At 43.4% G+C, this 14,907-nt stretch overlaps 1 protein-coding gene and 1 long non-coding RNA gene across 21 annotated transcripts in view; one reads left to right on the top strand and one right to left on the bottom strand.

Moving 5' to 3' along the window:
• The window catches only part of LOC102415178, a 110,666-nt gene extending 96,871 nt beyond the window's left edge, over positions 1-13,795 (top strand). For 5 of the 15 annotated variants that reach the window (XR_006552384.2, XR_006552382.2, XR_006552383.2 and 2 more), the window contains 2 exons: positions 1,375-1,476; positions 1,594-13,795. This is a non-coding gene — a long non-coding RNA (uncharacterized LOC102415178). Of the gene's footprint in view, positions 1-1,374; positions 1,477-1,593 lie in introns of those variants that run through there. The other 10 variants (XR_006552375.1, XR_006552376.1, XR_006552378.1 and 7 more) reach the window with 3 other exon arrangements.
• PDE5A (phosphodiesterase 5A) overlaps positions 1-14,907 on the bottom strand; it is a 150,905-nt gene that overhangs the window by 24,023 nt on the left and 111,975 nt on the right. For all 6 annotated transcript variants that reach the window (XM_006067660.4, XM_044946065.2, XM_044946063.2 and 3 more), the window contains 2 exons: positions 9,927-10,052; positions 8,078-8,172 (listed from right to left, as the gene is read on the bottom strand). In XM_006067660.4, the coding sequence (XP_006067722.1) occupies positions 8,078-8,172; positions 9,927-10,052 (221 nt within the window). The remainder of the gene's footprint in view (positions 1-8,077; positions 8,173-9,926; positions 10,053-14,907) is intronic.

Genomic DNA, 14,907 nt, shown 5'->3' with positions numbered 1-14,907 from the left:
GTCAAGAGTCAAATTGTTTTCAAGTATCAGTGTAACTGCTCCCCGTTCAAAGTATGAACAATTTCATTGGTTTTAATTTTTATTAAAATAATAATAGTAGAAGGAATAAGAACAAAGGATTACTCTCTCTACACATAAAAAAAAAAAAATCCTGAAACAGCAGTACCAACAATACTTTACAATTTCAAAAGTGCAGTTCAGTTCAGTTCAGTTCAGTCGCTCAGTTGTGTCTGACTCTTTGCGACCCCATGAATTGCAGCACGCCAGGCCTCCCTGTCCATCACCAACTCCCGGAGTTCACTCAGACTCACGTCCATTGATTCGGTGATGCCATCCAGCCATCTCATCCTCTGTTGTCCCCTTTTCCTCCTGCCCCCAATCCCTCCCAGCATCAGAGTCTTTTCCAATGAGTCAACTCTTCGCATGAGGTGGCCAAAGTACTGGAGTTTCAGCTTTAGCATCATTCCTTCCAAAGAACACCCAGGGCTGATCTCCTTCAGAATGGACTGGTTGGATCTCCTTGCAGTCCAAAAGTGCAATTACTTTAAAATTTGAAATACCAATTTCCATATAAGTCTTTGTTCTGAAATAAGGCTGAAGGTCAGCGTCTCTGTGCATGTGCATGTAAGAGCTGTGAGTGGTGAGAAGCAAGGGAACGGGGGACAGCGGGTGCATGTCTGCCCCACTGGAGGGAGGAAGGAGACAGCTAAGTTAGAAAAAGCCCCCTGTGGGTGCAGCTTGTTGCAGCGCAGGACTCGGTGCTGAACTCGGGGAGAACGGTAGAGAACATTTGGCCAAGTAAAGCGGTGTGTGCGTGCTAAGTCACTTCAGTTGTGTCCGACTCTTTGTGACCCCATGGACTGTAGCCCGCCAGGGTCCTCTGTCCATGGGATTCTCCAGGCAAGAATACTGGAGTGGGTTGCCATTTCCTTTCCTTCACGAAGATTCCTTCGGGATCTTCCCGACCCAGGGATCAAACCCACATGTCTTACATCTCCTGCATTGGCAGGCGGGTTCTTTACCACTAGCGCCACCTGGGAAGCCCATGTTAAGTAAAGGGGTGAGGAGGGAATATTACAGTCAGTTCATTATGTTTAACAGTCACAAATCAAGTTCTGAAGCATCATAAGCAGAGTCCTCCATCTCCTAGTTCTCATGACCCTTCACGTGGGAATATAAAGCACCATTTCCACTATTTGTTCTTTCAAAACAACAGAAAAAGTTATAGTTCCTGAAAGTCTGTTTCTTAAATTTAGAGGACACGGGTTTATGAATTGTAAAGCATCATACAAGTCTTAAATAATACAACTGATTGGTCATTCCTTTATACTACTATGTGAATCATTATTTTACTTTGTATTTCATTTGTTGAAGATAGAGACACCACCCAAGACCGAAGAAAGGTGACACAGGAAAAAATGAGCCAAGAGTGAGAGCAGCTTAAGGGAAAACAAAAACAGTAAAACGGAAATAAAGGTAAGAGAATGGGTAATTTCATCTCATACCACCACCCAAGCTGCCACGTCTCGTCATTGTCGTAACCTTGCTCCCAAAGTAACTCCTGCCTGTCTTCTTTGCTCCTTTCATATCTAGTAAGTTGTACCATCGGTCAGATCCTGTGCTGATCACTGGACAAAGGGAAGACGGTGGGATGAACTAAAACAAGCAAATCTAGAAGAAAAATGCACTGGAACCATTCTGGAGATGCATGGAGACTACTGGGATTTAGTTAGGAGCCCAGTGGGAAACTGTTCTAGTAGCCAGGTGAGAGAGAGCCTGGATTAGAGTGGATCTGGTAGAATTGGGGATTCTACTGGGCTTGGTAGAATCCCAAATAGAGAGCATTGTTTAAGGAGGTAGACGAGTCAGGAGCTGGCAGTGAGTCCTGGTGGTGGGAACTAGTGGTGATGAGAGAGATGAAGGGGGAAAGCAGAGAGGCTAAGTTCCTGCATTGTCATTTATTGACACAGGGCAACAGGGAGGAGACAATGGGGGTGAAGGAGGGAGGCTGACTAGGTGAGCGCTCGATGTATTGATTTTAGGGTGGCTGTGGTCCAGCCACGTGGGTATAAATGTCTGGACTGGAGAGGCTTGGGTCACATCAGCACGCTTGGAAATCTGAGCCGTGCAAGCGGTCTCCAGGAAGATGGCCTGGGCTTACAGAGGGCCCAGCATAAACAGACCCGTGATCCCCTCCACATCCTGCCTGGAGTCTACCGTCTCTGCTGTGGCCACAGTGTTTTCTCTTCACTCGGACCAGACCCACTAGAACCACTCGTGTTTACACTTCAGTAAAACTACTGCAGCCTTCCTCATGCCCTTCACCTAGGAAAGGAAAAGCTTCTGGAATGCCTGTTACTTCCATTTATATAAGAAACTTCAGCACATCCATCTGTTTTACTCTGCTGGTTGTTTTTAAGTCTGTTACCTGTTAGATTGTATTCCTTTTCAGTTTGGTAGATTCCTTTTCCCCAATGAGAACAAGTACTCTCTGCTGTAACATGTCCAGCCCTGTGCTAAGCAGTTGACTTAGTTTTGACGTTACTCTCGTATAGGACGCTTTAGCTCACCACGTCAAGTCCTCAGTCCCCCTATACTGCAGCCGCTGTCGGGGCGTCCAGCGCCAGCCCTGCTGTGACATGTGGCGTGACGAGCCCCTGAGGAGGTGCCCGCGCCGCCCCGCGGGAACACCTCATCTCTGCCCACAGGAGCACTCTGCACTCGGCCGCTCAGCTGGGAGGGTGAAGCGGTGAGGCCTGTGGAGGTCAGCTGTGACCGCGGGATACCGCGCGGGTGGAGAGCCGCCCCTCCCCGTTCATCTCCGTCAGTTTGCAGACAGCTCTGCGTCTCCTGTCCTGGACCGCTCACAGGCTGCTGGCGGCAGTGAGCACCGGGTGCCGTGTGCACGGACATCTGGCTCCCTCGTCCTCCTCCTGGCCTCCCCTCCTCTCCGTTTCTCGCCCTCAGGCCTGCATTTCCGCCCCCTGGGGTCACATGCACCCCTAAGCTGTATGCACCCGGCTTCTGTCCCAGGCTCTGCTCCAGGGTGACCCAGCCTTAGATGTCACGACAGCATTTTAGCATTTGTTTTTTTAGACAACCTAAAGTTCAGAGAGATCATCTAACTTGTTCAAGGTCAACACAAGTGGCAGAGCCGGGGTTCACACACACCCTCTTCACCGCGTGACTCTGGCTCGCGACCCACCGCACTTTGCACACACAGCATCTCCTCACCGACCTAGCAGCCAGACTGGAAACACAACCAGGCAGCGACAATGGAAACATGTTTAAAATTGAGAATGCATATTGCGTTTTTACACCATGCAGAAAGGACTGCTTCATATTAGAGAAGATTCTTGGCTTGTGAGATAAACAAATGCAAACTTACTTACATTTTTACATGCTTACTCACATGGTTTACCTTTACTTATGTTCTAAAACTATGGATTTATGAGTCAACGACAGGGTGACAAATGCCCCAAATTCTGTCTTTACAAAGATATTCATGGAAACCAGTGTATCCCCTGTCCTGTCACTTTCTCACTCTTTAAACACAAGGCCACATCACCGCCTCCTTCGAGGTCATGCCACAAGGACACTTTAAACCACTATTGCCACGGGATTCTTCCCCACCGCGGTTAGTGAGCAGTCGTGGGTGAGCACACTCTCCCTGCCTCTCCTCCCTTTGCTGCTCCATCTCTGGGCGGCGTAAGGACGCTGGTGCAGAAATCAGACCAGTGCCTTAGAAATCAGGAGAAAATGAAAGTGCTGGGAGAAAACACAGCCGCCCCAGCACAGTATTCCTTTTCACTGGCTCTAACAGCCGTCCTTTAATCTGGCTTCTCATCCATATATATTGCTCTGGGCTCAAATCTTTTAGCTACTCTTTGTAACCCATGCCAAACCATTTACTTCTCAGCTTCACAATTTCTCTCCAAATCATCATGATCGCCTGTCAGTCAGGGCTTATTTTATGTTCCTGTTCTCTGTGATCACAGATACTCAAGCTGATGAATCATTTCACCCTGTGACTCCAGTTCTTTGACCTCCCTGACTCTGCCGATTGTCTTTTTTTCACAACAGAAGACTTTCCCTTCTCGAGCTGCTACCAGGCAGTCTCTCTACTAGTCCCTGTCCCTCTCTGGGACAGAGCAAGATCTTGAGCTCTTGTATATCATTAATAGTATACCCCTGTGAAAACAGCTAAAACTCGCTGAGCAGATAATCTGTTTCAGGTACTGTTCCAAGCACTTTGCATCTGTTTATACTTCTTAATCCTTGTAGGAAACCCTGTGAGACAGGTATTCTTCCGTCATTATTCTACTATACAGAGAAGGAGACACAGGCAGTTTAAATGACTTGGCTCAAAGACACAGTGAGAGGAGTCAGGATTTGAATGTGCACTCAGGCCGGTCTAAGGACTAACTGAACTCACGTATATAAAGTGCTAGAAAGAGTTCCAAATGCCACAAGGCTAAAAGCTATGACTGTGTTGAGGGTTAACTTCTATTATTGTTATTACTATTATTATTAGCTACTGACATTAAGACTAACTGAACTTGCACATTCTTCATATCCAGACCTCCAGTCTCTCAGGCTCTCCAGCGTTACCAAGGATGACCTCATTCCTGGCTCAAGTACACTCTGCCCAGTTTGAACTTCACGGGCTATGGTTCCTGTGCTGCCGCTGCTGCCCTCTGACGTCTCTGAGATCCTGCTGACCCTCTGTGACCACCAGCCCATTCATGACCCAGCTCACTGTTGCTCCTCTGTTACAGAGCAGCGGGGACCACGGTGCAGGGCGAGTTCTTCCAGGACACACGCACACGTGATCGGACTGTGGTTACCAGGAAATTCTTTCATTCTGGTTTGGCTGAATCTCTGATTTTGAAAAAAAAAAACCTCACTTGGTCATCCTACCTCTTCTAACCACCATCCTGTGTTATCCTCCTCATTGTTGGGCTCCTCTCCCCTCTGAGCTCCCCCCCAAGGACACAGCATTCAGACACACCTCCCAGCTCTCTCCCACTCATCAGTGGCACCATCGTTGCTCATTTCCTGGACCCAGGGTTATCATTTCCCCCTTCCTTCTTGCATATAACTAACTGTTCAGTATTAGATTTAAATAGTTTTCTTCCTTCCTCGAGCTAATATGTGATGTTCATATACACCTGGCTTCCCCTAACAGCTTTCTGGCTGACCTCTGTGGTTCTAATTATTACCTGTTTACCTTGTACCATACTTTCAGATCTTTTCTTCTTAAGCAATGCCATTAGCCACTCAGTGGTCACTACACCAAATAAAATGCACAGCCTGGTTTCCTAGCCCTCCCTCTAGAGGGTCTTCTAACTTCTGCTTCTTCATACTCTTACTTTTCATTCTGACTAGTCAGGCTAGCCATCACTGCTGTGCCAATGAAAATGCCCACTTCATGGTATTTCTGGAATATCTTCATGTTCTCTCCTCTCTAAATCTTACTCACTTCAAAGATCCGATTTAACTCTGACTTCTTCCATTAACAGTAAAGATGGGCTACGCTGATCATGACCCATCTCCTTCTCTATCCTACACTTCCAGCCCATGTTATTAAGGAACACAGGACTTACCAGATACTTTGACATTAGTCACCACTGTTTGAAGAGACAATAAAAATTCCTGGAGAACAGGAATTGAATTTTACACGTTTATAGCTCTCTGCCTAACAAAGTACAGGGCCCAGTAACTGCACATTATCCATCTGCCTAAAATGTAGGATAATTTCACTATACTTACGTTTATAAAACACAAATCCTGAATCTAACCAAGTAAATGTATCTACCACAGTCCTCCTATATGGACTACAGGCCTAATGGGGGAAAATTTCTCTACATAAGCAGATGTCTGTTCTTCAGCCACTTGTTCCTGTGACGGTCTGTTTTTAGTATCCATCTGAAACCACTCTTCCCACCATCCAGCCATGTGCGGGAGGAAGGCGCAGGCAGTGCACTCTCCCCCAGGTATTTCACTGGCATCCTCACAGTGCTCCTCGTAAGGGCGGTCTTCCTGAGCCAGGACGGAACCAGAGAACCCGATCAAGAATCAAGACAGTTTCCTAAACAAGGCCTCTCTTACTTCAGATTTTCTGATGAGATCTTCAAGAAGAACAGATGATGGTAGTTCTGTTTCTGACTTTGCTACTTCATAAGGGCTTTTTCTCTTTTTGACGCACTGACTTTTATTTCTGTGTTGCCTTTTATTTGATAAAGGTCTGGACACAGTACACCTTTCTAGAAGTCAGTTCTTTATATGGAAATGTTTCTGACGCTCTTAGTCTCCCAAGAGGCCCCTGGTTAAGAAAATTCTCCTTGAGATACCACTTGTTTATCACCAAGAAGAAAAAGAGAAACATCCCTGGGACGTTCTTGGCTTCCTCTACTCAAACCACAGGGATGTAGGAAAAAATAAGTATCTTTGAAACTCCTTTAATTTATTTTTAAAAGTTGTTATTACTTGGTGCAAGTCTACTTTGTGGTATATGTGGAAGTAAGATCCTGCAGTTTTTTTCCCAGGACTTTTTTTTTTTTTTTGAAGAGAAGATGACGTTTCTCCAGATGTTTTTTTCTGGGTGATTATTTTTAAATAAACAAAGGGAAAAAATAGCTGAGTACTTTTTTCACTCTGAAGCATGGCAGCATGGCCAGCCATACAGTAACAGTCCATACCCTGATGACACGATGCTCAAGGCTGAGGGAAGAGGAGGAGGCCCCACCGGCTGAGCCCCGGCCTGCTTGCGACTCTCCGGCACACGTCTCTTCGCATCACTGCTCCCTCTCATAGCTGCTCCCGTGCTGATGTGAGGCTCAGGACCACAGTACGTGACAGAGCGCCGAGGGCAAAGGGCGCATCACACAGTCAGTTCTCCAGAACGTTAGCTTTTAGAGAGGAAACAGCTCGCCTCCGACAGCCAGGCCACAGCGTGCGATCCTTTCCCATCAATGGTTGGAAGAGGACGTGGTCGCTACATTGCTACAGTTCTTTTTACATCAAGTTTTCCACTTGCTGTATTTAGATAAAGGGGATGTGATTAGAGAACTTTCTGAAGTTCTCTCAAGATATCAGATATCTGGAATATCCTAGAGAGATATATGCATTAGCTGAATCACTTGCATACTTTAAAAAATGTTCAGTAATAAGATATTTCGCCAAGAAATGTATGCTTTCAACTAATTTGCTCCAAGAAAATAAAAATGTCATGATAGCATTTACGATGTCATAAATCTGATGATCACCTTTAGTATCGCATTTGCCATTGCAAATGTTATGTAAGCACGGCCCACAAATGAGCCTGAAAAACTTGTCTGAAGAATTAGTATCTTATACTCTCAAAATCAGTCCCAAAGCAGGCTTCTGATGACGACAGGACTATCACTAGCACCTGAAGCTAAGATTCATTTTAACACTTAAAAATGTACCAGGCATTCTACCTGGTAGTGATGTGCATTATGTCTTAAAAAACTTATGTCCGCCCTATGAGTAGGAAGGCTATTATCTTGATTTCACAGAGGTGAGCACCTCTGCTCACGATCACACAGGGACTCTGTGGCGAGGGGGAGGACTTGAATCCAGGTCTGAGCTCAGAGCCCAGATTTGCCAGTACTGTGGTCTACTGCCTTCACTAAGACCAAAAGCCTCTTTATGGATGACACTTACTAATACTTAGGATCGAGCTAAGCACTTTTCAAGTACTATCTTTTATTCCAGGGTGAAATTCTACCTTTTCTGTACTAGTCTTAATAGTTTTCCAATGAAGCTCTTAAGCCTGGTGTTCATAAACTAAAGCAAAACTCCTGGTAATTATCCAATGAAATAAGAGTCTCAATGTCAATACTTTTCAAACTTCAGGCCAGAGATGTTCCCGATGTGATGTTGGACTTGCATTATTTTTTCCATTTCCCTTAAATAAAACCAGAGTATGTTACGGGACCCAGACCAACTGAAATTTCGTACCATTAGAATTTGCCGTGGCTTCTACTTTTAACAAAACAACCCTACAATTTAAAAGAAACACCCTCTTCTGCCGCTGGGGCAAATGTCTTACCGCTGTATGTATGAGTTATTGACACCGCGGTGATCCAGATCATGGCTTAAGGCAGCAATCAGCAGTGCGAGTATCTCCAGGTCCGTCAGCCTCTTCTACGTGACCGAAGACCGTGGGGAGAGAACGAGAAAGAACCGTTTGGTAAAGCGCGTTAGCTACCTCTTTCCACCCATCACGTGGTTTTGTCCTCAGCACTTTACATATGTGCTTCTTTCTAGTCACAGAGGACTCGCGCTAGAATCCTTTCCTGCAGGGATTGAATCAGTCATATTCAATGATAATAACCCCAGTAATAACCCCAGTCTTCAGAATGGGGTTATTGTTATCAACAGAAAAAATTAAGATGCCTCACATAATCAACAATCTGTCCATGTGCAGTCAATGTTTTTAATTCTTCATTATCTACATACATGTGGGATAATCCGAACTTCCAACAACTGTCTTCTCCCTGAATTTTTGCAGGGAACCTTCTGCATTCCCTCTAGATTCTGTGGCCTTTTCTCTCTGCCAGTTACTATATACCTGACTCTCTCATTAGGAGCACAGATGTGATTACTAGCCAACAATAGGAAAAAAAGACAAGGAATGAAAATTTGGCTTTGAAAAGTTGCATAATATATTCCAAAGCCAAATACAGGTTATTTTTAATTCCTGCCATTTGTATTATCTACTCAACTATTCTCCTTCATTAGTAAGAAAACACAGGTGAAATTATCATCAGCTCTGTCCTGTTGGACCTCTGAACATTCTACATAGTAATGTCTACAGCATATACAAAAGTCACCATTCTATTATTGTTCACAAAATGCAGGGAGAGGCTTCAGTGATACAGTCCTCATGACTGTCTCAAACCCCAAAATAAATTCACCTTATTTCTTATAAATGTTTGTTAGAGTAGGAAAATACAATCATGGTATTTGATATGGCTTCTTAAGACAACAATCACTTTTTTTTTTTAGTTCTAGCCAGTTAAAATGTGCACTAAATGAAAGTCGAGACAGAGGATAAAATTTTGAGAGTTTGTTAAATAAAAAAGAGCATGGAAGCTCTGAATTAAAAACAGTCATATGATGGGTGCCTGGAATCACTTACCTAGAATAACTAGTCAATTCCCAGTGAAGTTAGAATCTAAGGCCAGAGATATGAAAAATCTGACCTGGAAAGGAATGAATTACTTGAATCTTTTTGGCACTGATCTTCTTTGTTAAAGTCTCTGGTCATGTATATGAAACCAAAACCTTTTCCATGAAATGATATTTATAAAATTAGTGCTCCAGAGAAAATGTGATAGAGAACCCTGGGCCCATCTATGGAGCCAAGTTTAGGACCCGAGTGGTTTTTGAGAAAGTCTACTATGGAGCAGTTTAAATGTGACTGTGAGAGGCTGGATACTTTTCCTTCTACTGTGGAGTTTCCTCTGAAGGAGGTATTTATTTGGCCAAAGACTATTAAGTTTAATATGAAGCTATTTAAAAAATTTTTTAAACATGCAATGTATATTATATATGAAAGAAAATTAGAAATTATTTTGCCATATTAGTCTTGTTGAATTAAGAGACGCAGGAGACAAGGGTTCACTCCCTGGGTTGGGAAGGTGCCCTGGGGGAGGGATTGGCCACCCACTCCAGTATTCTTGCTGGGAAAATCTCACGGACAGAGGAGCCTGGTGGGTCACACATGGGGCTGCAAAAGAGTCGGACACGACTGAGCACAAGCACACACAAGGCAGTTTACTTCTAACTGGAAGTAAGTATTATTCTCGGTCATCACTAGTGCACATTAAAACAACTGGAAGAATATGCTGTGAAGCAACAAAGCGTCTAAATATATAAACGACTCTGAGCAGTACCTGAATTTTGCCTGCTTTTAGTGCCGCAAACATGCACTGAGCTGTATTAAAGGCATGTCTCCAATTATGATAGGCGACGTTCTTCCGATAGTTCTTCTTCACACTTAAAATCCACTTGCAAAGGACCTTTAGGAAACAAGGTGTAAGTAGTCAAAATAACTGCTAACGCTCACCCTACACTGACTTCATGCACTGTACGAAGCATGTACATCTGACCCCAGGGCTCTGTGGGACACACTTCAGATGATGCGAGTGGCATTCGGAGAGGAAGCTTGCCCGAGGCCACAGTGCATGTGAAGGATGGGGCCAGAATTCAGATCCTGAGAGTTTGATTCCAGAGTCCACCATGCAAACCACGGTGCCAGCTAAATTAGATGTAAAAGGCAAGGCAGCTCTAAGAAAGGCAGGGCACAGACTAGCTTTTTAGAAGATACTACGTCCACGTGTAGTCAGTTGGGACAGTCCAGTCACAGGTGCATGAACCCATGCGCAGGGAGCCCGCAGGCAGCTGCTCGCACGCCCTCTTTCTGTGCGTCCGCACAGGTGTTCGTGAGGCCCTTCTGGGGACAGACTGGGGGCAGGGCACACGGCACACACCCAGGGACAAACTAAAACTCCACATCACAGCCTCTGTCCCTTTAAACGATTCTTAAATATTCAGGCAGAGTTACTGCTTGGTTATCAAGAAGTAATTTAAAACACACACACACACACACACACAAAGCCCTGGTGTGTGTGTGTATGTGAGTGTGTTTAATCTATGTATTTTTAAAGATGGAGAAAAAAAGGACAGACTGTTCAGAAAATCTCATAAGCTAGGTTTATTTAATTCAACTCCTAAGTGGTGGATTTAACAAAATCCCTGGGGGACTCATGGGCCCTAAGCATGATAATTTTGTGTTTGTGTTAGCATCAGAGTCTGCCTCTCTTCGATTCTGAATAATTTACTATGCTTTGGGGGATCTCTAAAAATAAATATGTGCTTCTCCCTATGTATATTTATGGGGATATTTCATACACAAAAGCCATTGCTCTGGGGAATGAAAAAGTACCAGGGAAAAGAATCTTGCTTTAATAATATTCAACACAGTTTGATTGGCTGCAAAAGTAGGCCAAAAAACAAGGTTTCTTCTTTGTTAGTACAAAATTGCTTATAGAGGATTTGGCAGAAAAATCAATGCTTTCATATCCTCCCTTTTCTTCTCAGGTCTCTTTCTTCTTGTTCTATGATGCAGTTCACAGAGAATTCTGATAAAAGGAACCCAAATGTCCCCAAGCTCTTTTACCCACCCCTGAGTAACCATATTTCCCAGAGGATTTTCGAAGGCTAAGACTGACATGTGCTGACCTGAAATATACTACAGCATGACCATTTCTGAATAAAGTTGACCCTGAAGGTAATAGGTTCATCTTATTAGAATTTTAAGTAAGAACTATTAACTTTCTTTTGATATGTTTAGAAAGTATACAGTGAAGTCTTATAGGAAATTGTCTAGTTGCTAAGTTGTGTCTGATTCTTTTGCAACCCCCTGGACTGTAGCCCTCCAAGCTCCTCTGTCCATAGGATTTCCCAGGCAGAAATACTGGAATGAATGGGTTGCTATTTCCTTCTCCAGGGGATCTTCCCAACTCAGGGATCGAACCCATGTCTCCTGAATTGCAGGCAGATTCTTTACCACTGAGCCACCTGGGAACTCCTGTTGTAGAAAATTCTGTTGATTAAATATAGAATCAAGGAAAATAAGCAGGAAAGCCCAGATATTTAACCTATGGGCATATCTCTCTACTAATCATAAAATCTGTAGACATAATTAAATAGGCATGTATAGCATATAATGGGAAATAATGGACAAAATAATTATGAAACCTAATTCCTAATGGACTACTCTCTTCTTTTTTGGGGGGCCATGCTGTGCAACTTGTGAGATCTTAGTTTTCTGACCAGGGATTGAACCTGGTCATCCTAAGTGGACCTAACCACTGGACCACCAGGGAACTCCTGATTCTGCTTCTACTAAGATGGGCCTGTTGAACTGAGTAACCCAACGACTGCCCCATTGTATCTAATTAGTAACCAGATTCAAGTACAGTTTTGTATTCTGTTATCAGAATGTTCTTAACAACATTTAGGAAAATTATGGTCAGATCTGTTAAATGCTTGGTGGCTATGCCTGGAATGTTCAAACTTGTAATACAGCCTTTCGTACAGGACTCCTGAACAGCTGTGAGCAGTTTGGAAGACCCTAGGGAGCATGCTCAGTACAGTGAATTGGTCTCCAACAATTACAAAGGCTTCCTGAGTCCTGAGCAACATACTTAAGATTCTGTGCAAGGAAGCAAAGAAAGAAAACACAGCTCAGCTCTTGCCTTCAAGAGTTTCAATCAGTAGCAAAACTAACAAAAGCACACATATAAAGGAAATAAATTCACGTAAAAATGAGAACACAAATTTATAAACTGTCAACAGGATTCCAAGTGGCATGAAGTCAGTCCTAGAGTTTTCCCAGGAATAGAGACTTTTGCGTCATGCTTCAAGGAAAAAGTATGCTGTGGTACACAGTGGAGTGGACTTGGAAGTGGACAATCCTGTCCATTCATGGGAGGAATGACTTGTCAAAGACAGACGGTAAAGGAAAACAAGCATAGCACACGCAGATTGGTAGAGTAAAGTAAAAGAATCTGTTTCAGAGATCCATGAGCGTTACAGGAGAGAAAAGGTCTGGAAGCCAACAGGGACAAGAAGATTTGTCATATCTTTCAGTAGGAAGGATTCTTTGTCAGGGCACTTTATGATGCTAACATCTTTTCTAGCAGCAACATTTTAATCATCATCCTAAAATTATATCTGAAATGTATAGTGACAATAATATCTGAAATAAAACGGATGAGTCGCCAAGGCAGGAAGGGCAACAAGAGTAATAGAGACGTTCAAGATGACACTGGCCAGAATCAGAACAGTAGTTACTCAAATGGAAAAGCAGAGGAGATGAACGAGACACTGAGGAGAAATACCTGCCTAATGGACAAACATTCAGGAAAGGTAAAAATAAAAGACTGAGGGAGAAATTCAAAGGACTATCTTCTTATCCAACACTCAAATGCTACCTTAAAGCTTATTTTTTAAAATTTACTTTTAATTGAAGGATAATTGCTTTATAGAATTTTGTTGTTTAGAGCTTATCTTTTTAAGAAATAAATCAATTTATGTAATAATTTCATAAATAGGTACAAAGATCATATTCCTGTCCTGGCCAGGCCCTTTCAACAGAGCCATTACCGGTGCACAGTATGGGAGACCTCAGGAATGGAAATCGACCTGAGTTGCTACCTAGATTTATGTAAGTCCTATAACTAGCAAGCAGCAGAACTGAGACTCACATTTAGATCTTCTGGCTCTAAATGGGATCTTCATGCCATTAATAAAGGTTTTAATATATGAGCCCTATGGGGTAATATAACCATGGTCAAATCTGGTTTAAAGAAGGGATTAACTTTCTACTTAATACTTTTGTATTAAGCAAAATATACAGGTGTGCACACATAGACACACATACAAATAGACAATCACACAGATACATGTATAATTCTCACAAGACCCCCACAGGGAAAGTCATACTATTATTCCCAATTAACAGGTTACAAAACTTGAGAACGTGAGCAACTACCTGCCCAAAGAAATGAGAGCTAATCACCAGTAGAGCTATGACTCAAATCCAAGAACCTTCTACTCCATCCTGCTATGTCTGGAGCTTCCCTGGTGGCTCAGACGGTAAAGCGTCTGTCTGCCTGCAAGGCAGGAGACCCAGGTTCGATCCCTGGGTTGGGACGATCCCTTGGAGAAGGAAATGGCAACCGACTCCAATACTCTCGCGTGGAAAATTCCATGGACGGAGGAGCCTCGTAGGCTGTACAGTCCATGGGGTCGCAAAGAGTTGGGACACGACTGAGCTACTTCACTTTCACGCTATGTCAGTTTCTTCATTTGTAACACAGGGACGATAATAACCAAAGGACGTTTCTTGAGAGCTTCTTGAAATAATTAAATGATATGATATCCCTTAATCAACACACTCTAATAGGAGTGAACTATTACTAGAGTCTACAGATTGTATTTTCACCCAAGAATAATATAAAGTTTGGTTAAATTGAAGGAAGAACCAGATTTGGGCCCCCAGTAATACCAGAAATGACACTGTATTAACCTTAACTATATTAGAGCTCAGCTCTCAGACCTCAGTAAGGCTCTGAGATCAGGGACAACTCATCACTAAAGTGCGTCCCTAGCACAGTGCTGGGTACACTGTTTATTGTTAATAAATTTTTATTTTATGTATTAATGGAGTGCTGGATAGTGGAGGCCTTCAAGGTATTTACATATCCATATAGGAAATCCATACGAGGAGACTAGACATGCAACTGACTGGAAAAAAAAAAAAAGACAGCTTTAAAGGCAAATTATTTAATTTCTTTTTCATATAGGCCCTTCTATTCTCCCTTATTCTTTCATGCAATAACACAGGCATTATGAAACAAACTAGAATTCCCTGAAATCTCCCCAACTGGTATGAGAAGGGACAGAGCTCAGTCTTGCTATTTTTGAGAGGCAAGTAAGGTAACTGGCTGGGATTAAAGTCCGTCTTCATCTTCACTCCGTATGTGTGACCCTGTCTGAACCAAGAGCTTGGCTGCACATCAGCCCCTCTGCTCCCTCATTTCCAAAGGCGTTCACTCTGTTTGGGTCCTTCTTTCTACTGTGTTATCATAACCTCTGCAACCAGATCTTATTACTTCCCTGCTTAAGATTCCTCAGTGACTCACCATTGTTCTCAGCATAAAATCCAAATTCCTCTAAGTAGCGTACGAGGACCCACGCGGCCTGCTTCTCACCATCCTCCAGCAGCTCTGCCACCGTCACCCCAACCAGCACTCCACGCCCCACCTCGACCCTCCCCTTGCTCTCTGTCGGGAACACCCTGCCCTG

The sequence above is a fragment of the Bubalus bubalis genome, chromosome 7 (assembly GCF_019923935.1).
Source record: "Bubalus bubalis isolate 160015118507 breed Murrah chromosome 7, NDDB_SH_1, whole genome shotgun sequence".
In the NCBI taxonomy this organism is placed as follows: Eukaryota; Metazoa; Chordata; class Mammalia; order Artiodactyla; family Bovidae; genus Bubalus; species Bubalus bubalis.
The sequence above is the reverse complement of the archived record's forward strand: the minus strand, read 5'-3'. Positions and strand labels throughout refer to the sequence as shown.